General features: G+C 44.1%; 1 protein-coding gene across 2 annotated transcripts in view; it reads left to right on the forward strand.

Annotated features, from left to right (window-relative positions):
• Nucleotides 1-14,628, forward strand: part of NIBAN1 (niban apoptosis regulator 1) — a 457,319-nt gene that overhangs the window by 375,567 nt on the left and 67,124 nt on the right. For both annotated transcript variants that reach the window (XM_078641438.1, XM_078641441.1), the window contains 2 exons: nucleotides 6,907-7,011; nucleotides 9,622-9,784. In XM_078641438.1, the coding sequence (XP_078497564.1) occupies nucleotides 6,907-7,011; nucleotides 9,622-9,784 (268 nt within the window). The remainder of the gene's footprint in view (nucleotides 1-6,906; nucleotides 7,012-9,621; nucleotides 9,785-14,628) is intronic.

Consider the following 14,628-nt stretch of genomic DNA (forward strand, 5'->3'; position numbering starts at 1 on the left):
TGCCCCTCTCCTCCAATGGCTGGCCTCCGTTTAGGAAGCCAGCCAATGGAGGAGAGGGGCGGGTTCAAGCCCCCCTAACCTAAAAAAATAAATTCTTCGGACTCCGCCCACTGCTTCGCAGTGCGACGGTCCTCGACCTAAAAAGAGACACCAGCCATAGCTGAATGCTATTCTCTGATATCTTGCTTCACTTCCACCTACGCTCCGAGACAGACAGATCTCAAACGAAAGAGGAGATAACCGGACTCTTATCTTATCCACCCCATAGGTCCGCCCGGCTTGTCAAGGCCACAGTTCATTCAGGAAATGTCTTTAGTTCCCTAAAAGCCTTTCTGCTTTGAGTGCTCACCCATGTTTTGTGCATGTGTGGTTGTATATGTTTGTGAACGTGTGTAAGCGCTGCACGCGCATGGACATATGCATCTATAGCGCCACGGAGATAGCTCCTGGTGATGCCCGCATTCATTTCCAATGCAAGGACAGGACGGCGCTCGACAACAGTCGTAGAGGCCAAGTATAAAAAAAGCAATATTCTGGGTTGCTGCTTCTACAAACCGAGCCTGTGCAACTTTATTTTTAATATAAATGTCATATTTCGCTATCATTTGTGCATCTTGCATTCTGAAAGCTATTGTAGAAACATTTGCCTGTCTATCTTTTCTATAATTATTCGGAGACGAATAGTTTACTTATTCAGTAAGGAGTCGGTTTCGGTCGTCCATTTGAGTATTTTTCACATGCTCCATGGTTGCTGAACAAATGTGTAAAAACTGATTAATAATTAGATGTAAATGAAAGCACGGAATACTACCCTCTGGGAGCACGGAGACTTGAGAGACTAATATGCAGACAGCTGTGAGGAAGCCCAACTCTGACACTCCGGCAGAGCCTTCCTAGTGCTGCGGATCAAGGAGTGTGCTTACAGTACACGCATAGCAAATGCAAAGAGATAATGGACGGAGGCTGAAACTTTTCAGGCACTCACCCCCAGTCACAGATCTGGGTTGAATCCATCATCGTTCTTTAGCTCACTTCGACACCCCAGTTCAGACACAGCCATATGCAAATCATTCTTGACCCTGTGCCTCCTGGGAACAGTCCAGCCCGAACTTACTGGCACAAGCATGGTACTGGAAAGTACAGACATGCTGTCTAGGCGTGAGAACAATTTGAACCGCTGAACTAATCCCCCGGCTACCCTATCTCCAGTTCCTCTGTCTGCATGTGACCTGGTGCTTTCTGCCAGGGGCTGTCATCTGTGCTCAGTCTCTGGGACCCTCACCCCAGAGCATTAACAATAACTGGCCAGAGACTACGTTTTTCAAAAAGCAGAAGTGTGATGATGTGTAAACACTGTTAGCTTATGGTTACGCTATTCACAACAACAGCAACAATAATATTACTTACTCTTATTAGTGTAGATTTTGCTACCACACTTTTTTATTTGCTGTTTTGTAGCTTTGTAAACAACAGTTGTTGCTATTACCCAACTTACTGGTGCCGATGCTAATGTCAGTCTAAGCAGGATTTGAAACTGCGAACTCAATAGAACACGAGTACCTCTCTGCCAGGACAACACATAACACAAGCATTTGGAATGCAATAGGTCTCGCATTACTAAAAGTTTGAGCTATTGACGTTGCTAATAATAATGCAATGCCAGGAGCTCAAACACTCAGTAATGTGAGACCTATTGCATTGCAAATGCTTGTTTTTTTGGAGGGGGTCGGAGGGGGTGAAGAGGAAATGAACCACCTGCAGCTGTGGCAGAGGCTCTTCACCGCCATCTTTAGGCCGCACTCGGCTCACACTGGGCTGAAGTAAGTGTCTGTGATGCACAAAGCGTTCTCTCTCCTGCCCTCCTCCAAGTCAGCGACCATTGGGCGTTACTTCCACATCCAAGCTGCACAGAATAGAAATGCAAATGAGGCTCTTTCACATTTGATAGCAGGTCAATGGTGGGACATTCTCTGGTTTGGCAATGCCCTTTGTCTACGATTTTCTAGTGATTTCGAACACCTGGAACGATTTTAGACAGCTACCACAAACGTGTGAGATACATTTGGATCTGTGTCTATGCAGCATGAAATAATACTGGGGAAATAACTAACTTTTTTTAATGGAGCTACGGCAGTGATTACTGTTTAACCCCTTGAACGCTCATGATGAGCTCAGCTCGTCATGAGCCACGGTGCTCGTGTGCTCATGACGAGCTGAGCTCGTCATGACCGTTAGAACGCTTGCACGCTGGGGAAATTCCCCTTCTGTGCGAACGTTCTACACAAACGGGTGTGGTCATGACGAGCTCAGCTCGTCATGAGCACACGAGCACCGTGACTCATGACGAGCTGATCTAAAATAAAAATAAAACGTAACTTGCCGCCTGGTCCCGCGTCTCTGCTCCTGCTCTCCTCATGGAACTCGAGGAACAGGAAGCACAGCAGCCACCACTGACCAATCCCAATGTTGCAATGCAGTGTTGTGATTGGTTTTGAGCATCATGGTTCAACACTCAACCAGGGAATGGGGGCCTGGGTATGTTCTCCAAGCAGACTGTAATGCAGCCTGCATGGAGAATGGGGAAAGTGCGCATGACTGGTTTGGGTGGCGCGAGAAGGCCGGCCAAAAGGTCATCCGGCACTTAGGAGTGGGCAAACCACTCCTCCCCTGCCCTGCTCTGAGAGCAGAGCAGCCCCGCACACACACCCGCCAAGCCGCACGTAGCATAAAATTATAATAACGCAAAGTTACTATCATTTTATGTTTCTACTATGTATGCACTGCTTAAAAGCAGTGAGTCAATGCTCCTTTGCCATAGTGGAGGAGCCGCCACTGGGTAAAAATGAAGCCTGCTAAAACCTTTCAAGTCAGTGCAGGTTGGTAACTTTTCCAAATGATGTGGCGGATGTTGGGGGTGAGTTTTGCTCAGCAAACAAGCAAAACCGACTGACATCCAGACGGAAGATGCAGCCTAAAAATGTTTCTTGTGCTTTGGAGGTTGTGACGGTGCATCAGAACAGAATGAGTACAAAGTGAACAGAAACATCTGAAATACTCCAATTTTCGCAGGTTTTCTCTTACTTTCTGGTGCACAAATGGTCCAAAAGCTCTCTGCCTGTCAAAAGTTATGCATTCAAATAGTCTTGCTGTGTAGTCTTCAATATTTAATAGAATACAGCATTTCAAGTACCATAAATACTCATTCATGAAAAGTAAACAGAGACAGAGGGCCTAATTACAAGGACTGCCCGACTCATGGTAGCGCAGCCACTGGCGGTCTGACCACCTATTATGAGTTGGGTGGTCAGACCGTAATTGGACCGCTGGCTCCGCCAGGGAACTGCCATTTCCTGGCGGTGGCGTGGCGGTCAGGGCCATTGTAAGATGCAGGTGGAGAAGCTGCAGCACCGCCGTGCATATAACAAGTTTCAGGACCACCAACGTTTTCATTGAGGTCTGTCAGCCTGAGGCTGCATGCAGGGGGGACACCACTGCGGAACCTGCCACGCTGCCTGCCCGCCAGACCACAAATTACTAGTAATCTGGTAGGTGGGCAGCAGCGACTCTTGGTGGTGCAGGGACGCGGCATAGGCGGGCCGCCGGTGAACGCACTGCCATAAGTCGTAATCGGGCCCTAAACGTCTATTTTCAATCGGTGCGCATTATTGGCTACACCTTAAACAGCTTTAACAATCTCTCCCATAGTCATATTCCCATACAAAATGAGATTTTCTTTATCACTGCAAAGAGTTTTCCTAAAATTTTACATTCTGAACTATATAATTAAATGTTGTTTTTATAATCCAGAATGTTACTAATTATTTCCATGTTTGCAAAAGAAACACTTTTCAGGCTATCACAAAGTTAACATGCAAGATAGAAAAGATGTAATTGCTAATGTCATATGTTCCTTTAAACCCATCTCAGAGTCTTGTGACTTGTATTGTGTCACTAGAACCCTGTGATGGCAATACTGCACCATATTACAAAGTTACTGTTATAAAGCCTATATGTTTATACATACACTTCTAACTCTATAGGAAATCAGTTTTTGGATTCTCAATACTTTTGACTGTTTCACGAATTTACACCGAACTGGAACTTGAACGTGTGTTCTTTATTTACAATATATTGGTCTAGTAGTTCAAAAGTAATAAGGGAGGTCCCTAACAATTTTTTCCCAGTCACAAATAAAAAGAGCTTTCCGAGGAAAATGTTTCTTTCTGCTTGTTTGCAAAACCGCTGAAATGGTGGTCACCAGACTTTTATGGGACAGCGGTCTTTCAGTCGTTTGGTACCTTTCCTTGGTTTGGTGAAAATGTGTTCCATGGTTTTGGAGAGAAGACAAAAATAAAGGATCTAGTGTGCATGTCAGCCAATATATATGCTCACAGAAGTTTGTTTACAGCTTTATTTAGGTTATAATAATATGTGAACACTGCTGAAATGAAAACTCTACTGAAATGTATTAACTTTATTGTCTTTGCCTGGCAATTTCCGTGCCTGGGGAACCTCTGGGCATAATGTGAGCTGGAAGTTAGTGGTGCTGCCTTCCCCCAAGGTCTGAGGCTGCTGCCTGTGCAGGGCGCTGCTGGGGGCACAAACATGGGCCCCAATGGTCACGGGCACAATGGTAACTACATGCCTGGGGTGTTGAAGAGAATCATGATGTCTCCATCACCATTGCTATGCAGTATTGGAGAGGTGGTCCCAGCTACCATATCTAACCCTTCCGCCTTAAGCCACCTGGAACACACAAAACACACACTTGTGACTCTGTATTTACTGAGATGGATAACACACTCCTGACTCCAATCCTGAAACATGCACACACAACCCAGGCCTTGGACATTTTGAACAATCGCGCCTGCCTCCATGTACATATATACCCCTGACTCTATATTCAGACTGACATACAATCACCCTTATACACATGTATAATACACATGATTGATGGATACACTCCACGATGCCCAGTAAATACACTCCATGCGATGCATGCACCCAGCACACACACATTCACAGGCCATCTGATATCACACTCTCACAAATAAATGTTCATTAAAAAAAATATTAAATTTTATATATTCAAAAAATGTAAGTGTTTGGGTGTTTCAGGAGTTTAGTTAGGAGTGTCTGTATATAAACTCATTAGCATGTGGGTATTTTTTATAACTCCCTGCGTTATGAGTCTATCTAATCAGACATTTAGAAAGCACAAATATACACCCTACAGAGATTTATTGGCACCAATAGAGCAAGGCCTCTTCCACCTCCTGGGACTGTTTGTCTTCCTGTCCATCCTCCCCCTAGTTGTCCTGGTTCTTCTCTTCCTGCCCTTCCCTTAACTCCTCCTGGCCTTCCTCTTTCTCATCTTGCTGCTCCTCTCCATCTTCCTGCTTTTGAGTTCCCCTTCTCCTTCCCTTAGTATTCCACTGTGGTTGTTAAACCTCATTTCCCTCCTCCTCCTCCTCTCCTCCCAGTTCCTCCCCAAACTCCCATCAAACCACCTATGACCCTCAAGGAGGGGCAGACTAAGGTGCCTTAATCCGCCTGCGGAATTTGTTTCTTGAAGCCCAGCACATTTTGCAGGGTGGGGTCTGTGAGAGGCCAGTCTTTTGTACAAGATGACCGGGTAGCAAGAACTATAGCACAGAAATTCTTCTAGTAAACACAGGTATAGGAGCACGTTTACACCTTTAGAGATGCTAAAAAGAATTAATGAGAACACTCTGAGTTAAACTGCTAGAACCAACCAACAAGGAGGTATCCCTAAATCAGCAGCCGTCCTGCCTACAATGCGGCTTTATTGAGATTGAGTTAATGGTCAGCCTCCAAGCCTGTCACTTGAGTTCTCACTTCGAGGGAAAGGCCTCAAAATAAGTGTAGGTTGGGGCCATATCGGATTATCCATTATACACTGGTCCAAGTAAACCACTGGCTAAGGGATCCACATTGACATGAGCCAATAGGCTGAGTGTTAAGGTAGTGCCAGCAAGGCTATAGGTTCTACCAAAGCAGGCCAAGTTCCATGGCAGGCCTAACCTGCTTCTCTCCACATAAAGCCTAGCTGTTATGGCGAGTCAGTCCACTTAGAACAAACACCCACCGATTTCTTCGGTTTGTCCAATAGGATATAGCAATCTTGCAGTAGTTCTTACTATCTACTATAAATACTATAATTAAAGAACAGTAATTTCTTGCCAAATAAATGGAGGTCATTCAACTGAAGTGACAGCATCAAAGACGGACTTCCTGTACGCCATGACTTTAATGGGCTATGATACTTGCTGGGCGCTGCACCGATAACTAACTATGGAGTAGCAAGTAAGTTGCACTGTTTATCTAATATCCTAAACACACACTGGTATCTCTTTGCAGCTGACAGTTCACTACTGTAGAGTATATGATGTACATTTATAAAGCACTTCAAAATCCTGGCAAGGCCCCAAAAGCCAGATGGTTGGAATATGCTACTCTGTAGGAGTCCTTAGGTGGAAGAAGTGTTTGCTGGAATGTGGCCTCCAAAGAACTGTTGTGCTAAACTGCAGCCTTCACTTCTGTCTGTATCATGAGAGTTCCCCTATTTTATGGCTTGCTATTGTGTAGGCCTAAAAAGGATGGATTGAACTGGAATTATGGAAGCTAATATGATCGCATTGTTAATTTTAACTGATTGTAAATAGTCAAGTGATGCAGCAGAATGTCTGTAAAAGAGTTTAATATAAATGTATGCACCAGTGAAGTTAATGCCAAAGTCAAATTTGGAAAGATGGTGCACAGACTTGCAATGTATGACATTTTGAAGTTTTCTGTTGAGCACTACGTGAGGACTCGCTTCTTTGCGAAACAGTGCGGTCATTGCCGAGACTTGAGTTTTGAAATGTCTCTCCTTGTGTCTGGCAGATATTAAGTAACCTGGTGATGGAAGAGCTCCTCCCATCCCTTCAGACGGATCTACTGCCCAAGATGAAAGGAAAGAGGAATGATAGGAAGAGAGCCTGGTTTGGGGTAAGATCTTGGTCATCGCTGTTGTTCTAGAAACCGATCAAGTCCTTACTCTTTTTTGTTGTACTTAGCCAAGTTCACCTTCCATACTACCCTGCTATGAACCCTCCTTTAAAATAGTGGTTTGGTTAAGTAGCGGCTGGAGAAACTCAAATCCAGTATTGGTAAATTAATGAAGTATACGATTGCCCTACAGACATTTAGTTGTTTAGTAAATCCTAATAAATCTCGGCCTTTTTGTAATAATATGGATTTCCGGACACATTTTCTTTGCGATATTTGATTCTAAATATACTCATTACAGATTACGATAAGGGAGAGGAGTTGGCCTAACAGCTCTGAGCGGTCGAACTCGAATCTGGGGAACTGGGTTCGACTCTCGGCAATGACGCTGAACATCCTGTGATTCTGGGCAAATCACTTAATCTCCCCGTGCCTAACACAAATGAATGTGTCCTCATGTAATGCAACTGGTGCTATGTAAAGCGCTCTGATACCCGATTCGGGTCAAGTTCACGCTATATAAAACTCTGTAAATAAATCAATATTAATTCATATATATGCACCGTTAAATAACCTATAGAATTTCAATTATTAGAAAAGAGTAACTGTTGCCCACCAAAAACAATGCATAGATAAATAACAAAACAATGAAATAGGGGCACATATTAATGTCTCCAAATTTTCGTTGCTTACTTTTTATTCCACTGTGGTGTATTCGGAAGCCACTAGTTTGATTGTTTGGCTGATGCATTCATCCAGGAAGTTAGGGCCTTTTGGCCCGTCCGCCCTATTTGGAGTGCTAAGAGGCACTATGCACTCTAAATAAGGTTCTCAGGACATCTACCACTTTTTTAGGGTGGCTTACATCCGCCAAGCTCTAAGCAAAGCCAGTATTTGTTCAACTTTCTATCTTTTCAAAACCATTCTCTCTCCAAACAATAATGTCATTAATGCTCAATAAAGTTTTTGCTCAGCTCCTTTCTGGGAGAAACGTTTAAGGATCAATAGCACCAGTCATGGCACAAAGTTGTGGACAATAAGAAAATTAATTTTACAGAGCATAGCTTCCCATCAAGCCCACTCCATTGGCTAATTTGTATGTCGAACAGATATTATTAATGTTTTGAGATTCAATGTTGTTGTTTTGGTCATAGACACTGAGTCTAAAATTGATTTTTTTGCTTGGAATTTCTTCCATATGTGAGTTAAATATTCATACGTTGTTTTTTTTATTGGCAAGTGGATGGTGAGGCCCGCAGACCCGGGCCTACTTCCCAGTTAAACATAAGCAATATCAGGCCTGCGGTGTTTGTTCCCATGCAATCATTGACTTCACTCATACATACCTGTCCTTCCGGGTTGTGCAAGTATCCGAGGTATAGGCACGGGCTTTGGGGTTCTGACAAGAAGAGTGGTGGATCTCTTGAATCACTGGTCATGTGACCTTTATTTGGGGCATGATTATAAATAGGAGTAATCCAAAGCTGGCAATCCTCTGCTCTTGGGGAAGGTCATAGTAATATCCATTTTTACTACTAGCCCTATGGTTGCTACAGGGGAACACTTCGCCGGGTTTAATGTTATCTGTTATTAAAGATATCAATCAATCAATCATAGCATTTGTAAAGCGCACTACTTACCCGTGAGGGTCTCAAGGCGCTGGGGGGTGGGGAATGCTGCTACTGCTTGAAAAGCCAGGTCTTGAGGAGTCTTCTGAAGGTCAGCAGGTCTTGGGGTTGCCGTAGGTGGATGGGGAGGGTGTTCCAGGTCTTGACAGCGAGGTGGGAGAACGATCTACCGCCGGAGGTCGCTCTTCGGATGCGGGGGACTGTGGCGAGGGGGAGGTCGGCGGAGCGGAGCTGGCAGGTGGGGGTGTAGAAGCTGAGTCGTCTGTTGAGGCATGTGGGTCCAGTGTTGTGGAGTGCCTTGTGTGCGTGGGTGAGGAGCTTGAAGGTTGTCATCTTGTTGACGGGGAGCCAGTGCAGGTCTCTCAGGTGGGATGTGATGTGGCTGCGGCAAGGGATGTCAAGGATCAGGCGTGCAGAAGCGTTCTGGATGCGTTGAAGCCGCTTCAGGAGTTTGGCCGAGGCTCATGCGTAGAGGGCGTTTCCGTAGTCCAACCTGCTGCTGACGAGGGCCTGGGTGACCGTTCTTCCCGTTTTGTTGGGGATCCACCTGTAGATCTTGCGGAGCATGCGGAGGGTGTTGAAGCAGGAGGAGGAGACGGCGTTGACCTGCTTAGTCATGGAGAGGGTGGAGTCAAGGATGACCCGTAGGTTGCTTGCATGGTCGGTGGATGTTGGAGCTGTTACCAGTGCGGTTGACCTACTCCCCTTTGTCCTTTATCCCTTTTAGGAACAGCATGCCTTTTCCTTTTGAGAATTAACAGTGAAGCATGTATGCTTGACCTTTATGCGCTCTAGGTCCCCAATTTTTTGTGATGGGTTAATTGTTCTAAGCCAGTCAAGAAGTTGTTGATTTGCATGGAAAGTGCCACTGTTGTCCTAGACGGTTCGGGGATCCACTATCTTAAGCCCACCTCTGCTTTCACACACAGCGGTTCCACTTTCAGAAACACAGAAAGCATAGTTTCTCCTTTGTTGATTTCAGACTGTGGAGGAGACCTATAACCTGGTCATGGCCCAGGTCTCCGAAGGATTCCAGTCTTTACAGGAAGAGTGCAAGAATCTTGCCAAGCAACTGGAAGGAACCATCCGCTCAGACATGGATCAGATCGTGACCTCCAAGGAGTTTGTAGCTGGGAAAATCAAAGGTGGGTGGAATTAAATTATTGCATGATTGTTGATATTGCTGGCCTCAGAATGGAAGAACCACTAATTACCCATGCAAAATAGCACTATAAATAAAGGCTTACACAGAGTAGATTTTTTTCAAAATATGTTGTTCGAAAATGTTTTCTGATTTAAGAACAGCTCACAGGGATTCAGAACATTACTCAAATATTCTAAGTCTGAAATTAAGTATTGATTACTTTAATATTATTTTTGAAGAACATGTTTTCAATTACTATAGACTGTCAGTGCTACATCCTCAAAATATTCTTTGACAGAAGTTAGGAATGACGCACTATCCACTCGTACTTTTCTTTAGGCGAAGGGGTTTCCAATGGATATCATGAAAATGTGTGCACTATTTCTCAAGATTCTCTTCTGATAAGCTGTTTTATTTCAACATCTTATTGTGATTGTTTCTTAAACATTCATGACCCACGATATTCAATATTAACAATAAAATACAATTTGTGCTATTTTACAGATTTTTTAACTCAATAAATATCGTGGTTTAAAACTACTTAACACATTTTTTTTTTAAATTACTCTGTAAAGACTATGATCAGCATTGGTCTACCCTGAATCCGCTTTCAAGAATTAGTCAATATCAAAAGAGTATCTCCACCACATCATAAAAATTCATTGACTGTTTGGCCTCATCATTTCCAACCAGCCTCTAACGAACAGGCAGACTGAATGGGATACACAAAGTGGCTGTCTAATCCAGCCCTAAAGAAGCTTCCAAATGCTGGCTGGCAGGCGCCAGATTACGCAGAGACCCAGTAGAAGAAGAACTCTATAGTGGACATAGATAGAGCTCCATACCCTCTGGTATAGAGCCACTCTCCACCAGGAAGTGTCAGCAGACTAATAAAGAAAATTCTTTGAAGGTGAAGATGAGTGCCTAACATATCTAGTATCACCACCCGGACCCTGCAGTTTCTGGATGTGAATTAAATATAAGGTGGGTATAACCGAGCAAGTCCTCTACGCCATTTCTGCTGCGGTGTTAGTTCACTGTAGCCCAGCTCGTTGTCCCATGGCGGCGCTAGAGAAGAAGGTTGCATGGATGAAACCTGAACGGGGCATAGGAAGGTTACAAGGAAACAATGCCCTATTGCTTGCATCGCAGTGCCCCATCGAATGATGGTCAAAGTCGGGAATGTCTTCCAATTCTGGTCACTGCTTGTATACAAGAACTCGTCCAACTAACAGTTACTCAACCCAGCACAGCATAATTCAAGGATATGATTTCTAGTGTGGGAGAATTGATGAGAAGATAGTAAAAGAGTGCAGGAATCAGGGCACCTAGCAGAAGAGAAATAGGAGAGCAAGAAAACCCAGTAGAACTTTCTGGATACTTTTTGTAGTTGGCAACCAGGCCGAAGATCAGGCGCACAGCTGTGGTTAAAAATGTACCAAAAGAATAATAATCACAGTGAACTCTAAGAGAGAGAGGGACAGGTTACCATACTGTCCCTAAAAAGACCCTGAAAGAATCCAGAGGTCATCAGAACATGAATATATATCCCTCTGAGCTCCACTAAACCATAGTAATACAAGCTTTCGCAAATTATTATAGGAAATAGTTCAAATCAAGTGCAGCAGTGATGTCCTTTTTGATGAAAGATGTATTCGTCGAAGACAGATGATCCACAAATTCAATGTAACAAAGTTCCAATGTCTTTTAATAGGTAATTCTTCAGATATAATATTCGCACGGCAACAGCCAACACGTGTTTCGTCAGATGCTATTTACTGCATCGCTTGACTTCATCAGGGCTGCAACCCAGAAAATAAAACATAATATGAATATATCAATCAAACTTAAATTAATATCTACCCATCACCAAGATCCAAAGGTGTGGGAAGGAAAATACCAAGAGAGACTCCCAGAGACTGGAGAAAACCAATACATCGAAATCACCATAAAAGTGCATGTGCACCTTAGAACCAAGTAAGCTAGATAAACAAAACATGCGAATATGATAAAAAGAAAAAAGAGAAAAAAGTCCCAACGTGCCTAGTAACTAGGCGAAATCTTGTATTACTATGGTTTAGTGGAGCTCAGAGGGATATATATTCAAGAACTTTCTGGATACTCTAGCAAGAAACAGTTAGTAATGCCATAGGAGAATCTTGTGTGGCGGAAAGAGCTGGTCCTCTATGTGGAAAGACCCCTGTACTAGCATACCTATCTCTCGAGAGTTACTTAGACTCGGTCTGATTGACCCTAGAGGGCATGATTTGCACATGTTTGTGTCCAGTGGTGTAACAATAGCCCCCGCAGGCCCCGTGGTGCGGGATCACTTGAACTCCAGAGGGCCCCCTCCGGCACTGTGCACAGGCGGCGGACCCTGGTCTGGGAGCTCCTGACTGGGTCTGGAGCATGGAGGCCCCCTCTATGCACTTTGCAAGTGGGCCCCCTCAGGTTTTGTTACTCCACTGTTTGTGTCAGATGATCTGACTGATACAGGCGTCATATAGCATGATATAAAGAAGCAGCACCTCAGAAGCAGTGCAACTCCTAAAGTCTTCACAACCCCTACTTATTCAGCAGTGACTCCACCTCTGATAAAAGCTGTAATTGAGGCATCAGCCAGGTATCGCTTCACAAGGACATGAAATAAAAGCAATAATTACAGCCAAACCACATGTGCATGACTTCTCTGAGTCTTCACAGTAAGATAGAAGGCGTCCCTCACTTGTGCATGACCATGGAAAAGGTTAAACTATGAAATGGTAAGAATACCGAAAAATGGGTAACGGTTGCAAGGTTACAGACAGAGCATCATACCTGGGGACACTCAATGTAAACAAGGAGTATTTCTAAACTAGGCCAACTAGAGAAGGAAGGGTAATATCGCTCATACCAACAATAGCAAAACCTCTGAAGATGAATGAAATAACATGGTTCTATCCCGGCAGCCTCTTGCTTGTCCCCACCACCTGTGAGAGCTAGCATGATCGCCTGGGTTTTCTAGCTGAATGGTTCCCAACAGCAGAAACAAATTCCCATATCAATTTGTAAGAAAGTAGACAAAAATGAGTTTAGGGAAGCTGTAAAAACAGATCACCTTTTAAGTCTACTCTGAACTGTTGAGGGTTAGGACTTCTCTTTTTGGTCCATCATCCAGAGCTTTCTGGGCTCTTCCTCGACACTGTCTTTTCATTCAAGGTTACGCGTATGGTAGCACTACGGAGCTAGTTCAGGGCCTTGAGCTCTGAAGTGTTGAGTAGCTAGTGATTGTTTTGGATCCTCTTTTGTGAATCAGAATACATTCTGATTTATAATAAATTGACGTTTACAAGAAATATTGCTTAGAGTCTAGCAACATTGATGCAATCTCAGCCAGTGTTGTAATTAACTGAGTTATCAATTCACAAACATGGAATAATTTGTGTGAAAATATATACATGTGCGTGAATTCATTTTTTTAGCAGTATTATTTAGCCAACAGTAGTAGGCTGGCTCCCAATTTAAGTGTGATTAGCTTGATGGGGGCTTATTAATGGACTGAGTGATTTATTAATTGATCTCCCTGTATGATTGGGATGGAGTATGATTGAAACGGTGGGTTTGTCTGTATTTTAATATTTTTTAGGTTTGGCTTGAAGGAGTGTTTGCTCTGACCAACAGTTTATTTGTAGTGTAATGCATATGGGGACTCATGGGAGTGGGGGCAGTGTGACATTTAAGGACGCCTCAGGCAGCAGCACATTGTCCTGTCCATCTGACTACACTAAGCATATTATGAATTGAGGTGTGTTTCCATTCTGTATTTGCTTACAGGTAATGGTTTATTATGCACAGTTGTATACCGTCAACCCAAAAATATCAAAAAAGGGAGTGAAGAGGTGGTGCAACAAGGCACCGCGGTGGGCTAATCCTCCTCTTATGAACGCTTAAATAATCAACAGAGACCACCTGAAACAAATATACAATACATATTCCGATGGTGTTGGAATACACTCAGTGTGTTAAAATACCCCTCACACACCAAAAGGGCCCTTGGTGTCATGCTTCATCATCGGGGTCTTCCCGCCCCCGCTGCGGGACGGGGCAGTGCTGCGACAAGCGGCTACGCCGGAGCACCTTTTAATTGTGAGTACTATGTGAGTGATGATGGAGTGAGTGTCAGTGAGGTCAGGAGTGATAAACAGTGAAATTAAAAGATACCTGGCCTGGTGTTTAGAAAAAATTATTTAATAGGCACTGGCTGGTATCGTTAAAAGGGGTGAGGCGAGCCAAGCTGGGCGAAGGGTATATAGGGTCCAATCAACCCCCACACCTCAGTGCTTCCTCCTTCATCAGCACGGAAGCCACTGACATGGGGCATTGTCTCCTCATTCAATAAGCTTACATCATCAGTATTACTGACCGAGCTTTTTTCACGTGTATTTAATTTATTTATACACATTGATCAAACATAACACTCTCTATCTGTGGGAGCGCATTAGTGAGTGACAGGGGGATCTATATAACCCGGTCCTGACGAAGGGGCATGTCGCCCCGAAACATGTTGACCCACACAGGAGAGCAAGACTAGTAACCCGTTCTTGCCCTCCGCCTCACCCCTTTTAACGATACCAGCCAGTGCCTATTAAATAATTTTTTCTAAACACCAGGCCAGGTATCTTTTAATTTCACTGTTTATCACTCCTGACCTCACTGACACTCACTCCATCATCACTCACATAGTACTCACAATTAAAAGGTGCTCCGGCGTAGCCGCTTGTCGCAGCACTGCCCCGTCCCGCAGCGGGGGCGGGAAGACCCCGATGATGAAGCATGACACCAAGGGCCCTTTTGGTGTGTGAGGGG

This window comes from Lissotriton helveticus, chromosome 1_1 (assembly GCF_964261635.1).
Source record: "Lissotriton helveticus chromosome 1_1, aLisHel1.1, whole genome shotgun sequence".
Classification (NCBI taxonomy): domain Eukaryota; kingdom Metazoa; phylum Chordata; class Amphibia; order Caudata; family Salamandridae; genus Lissotriton; species Lissotriton helveticus.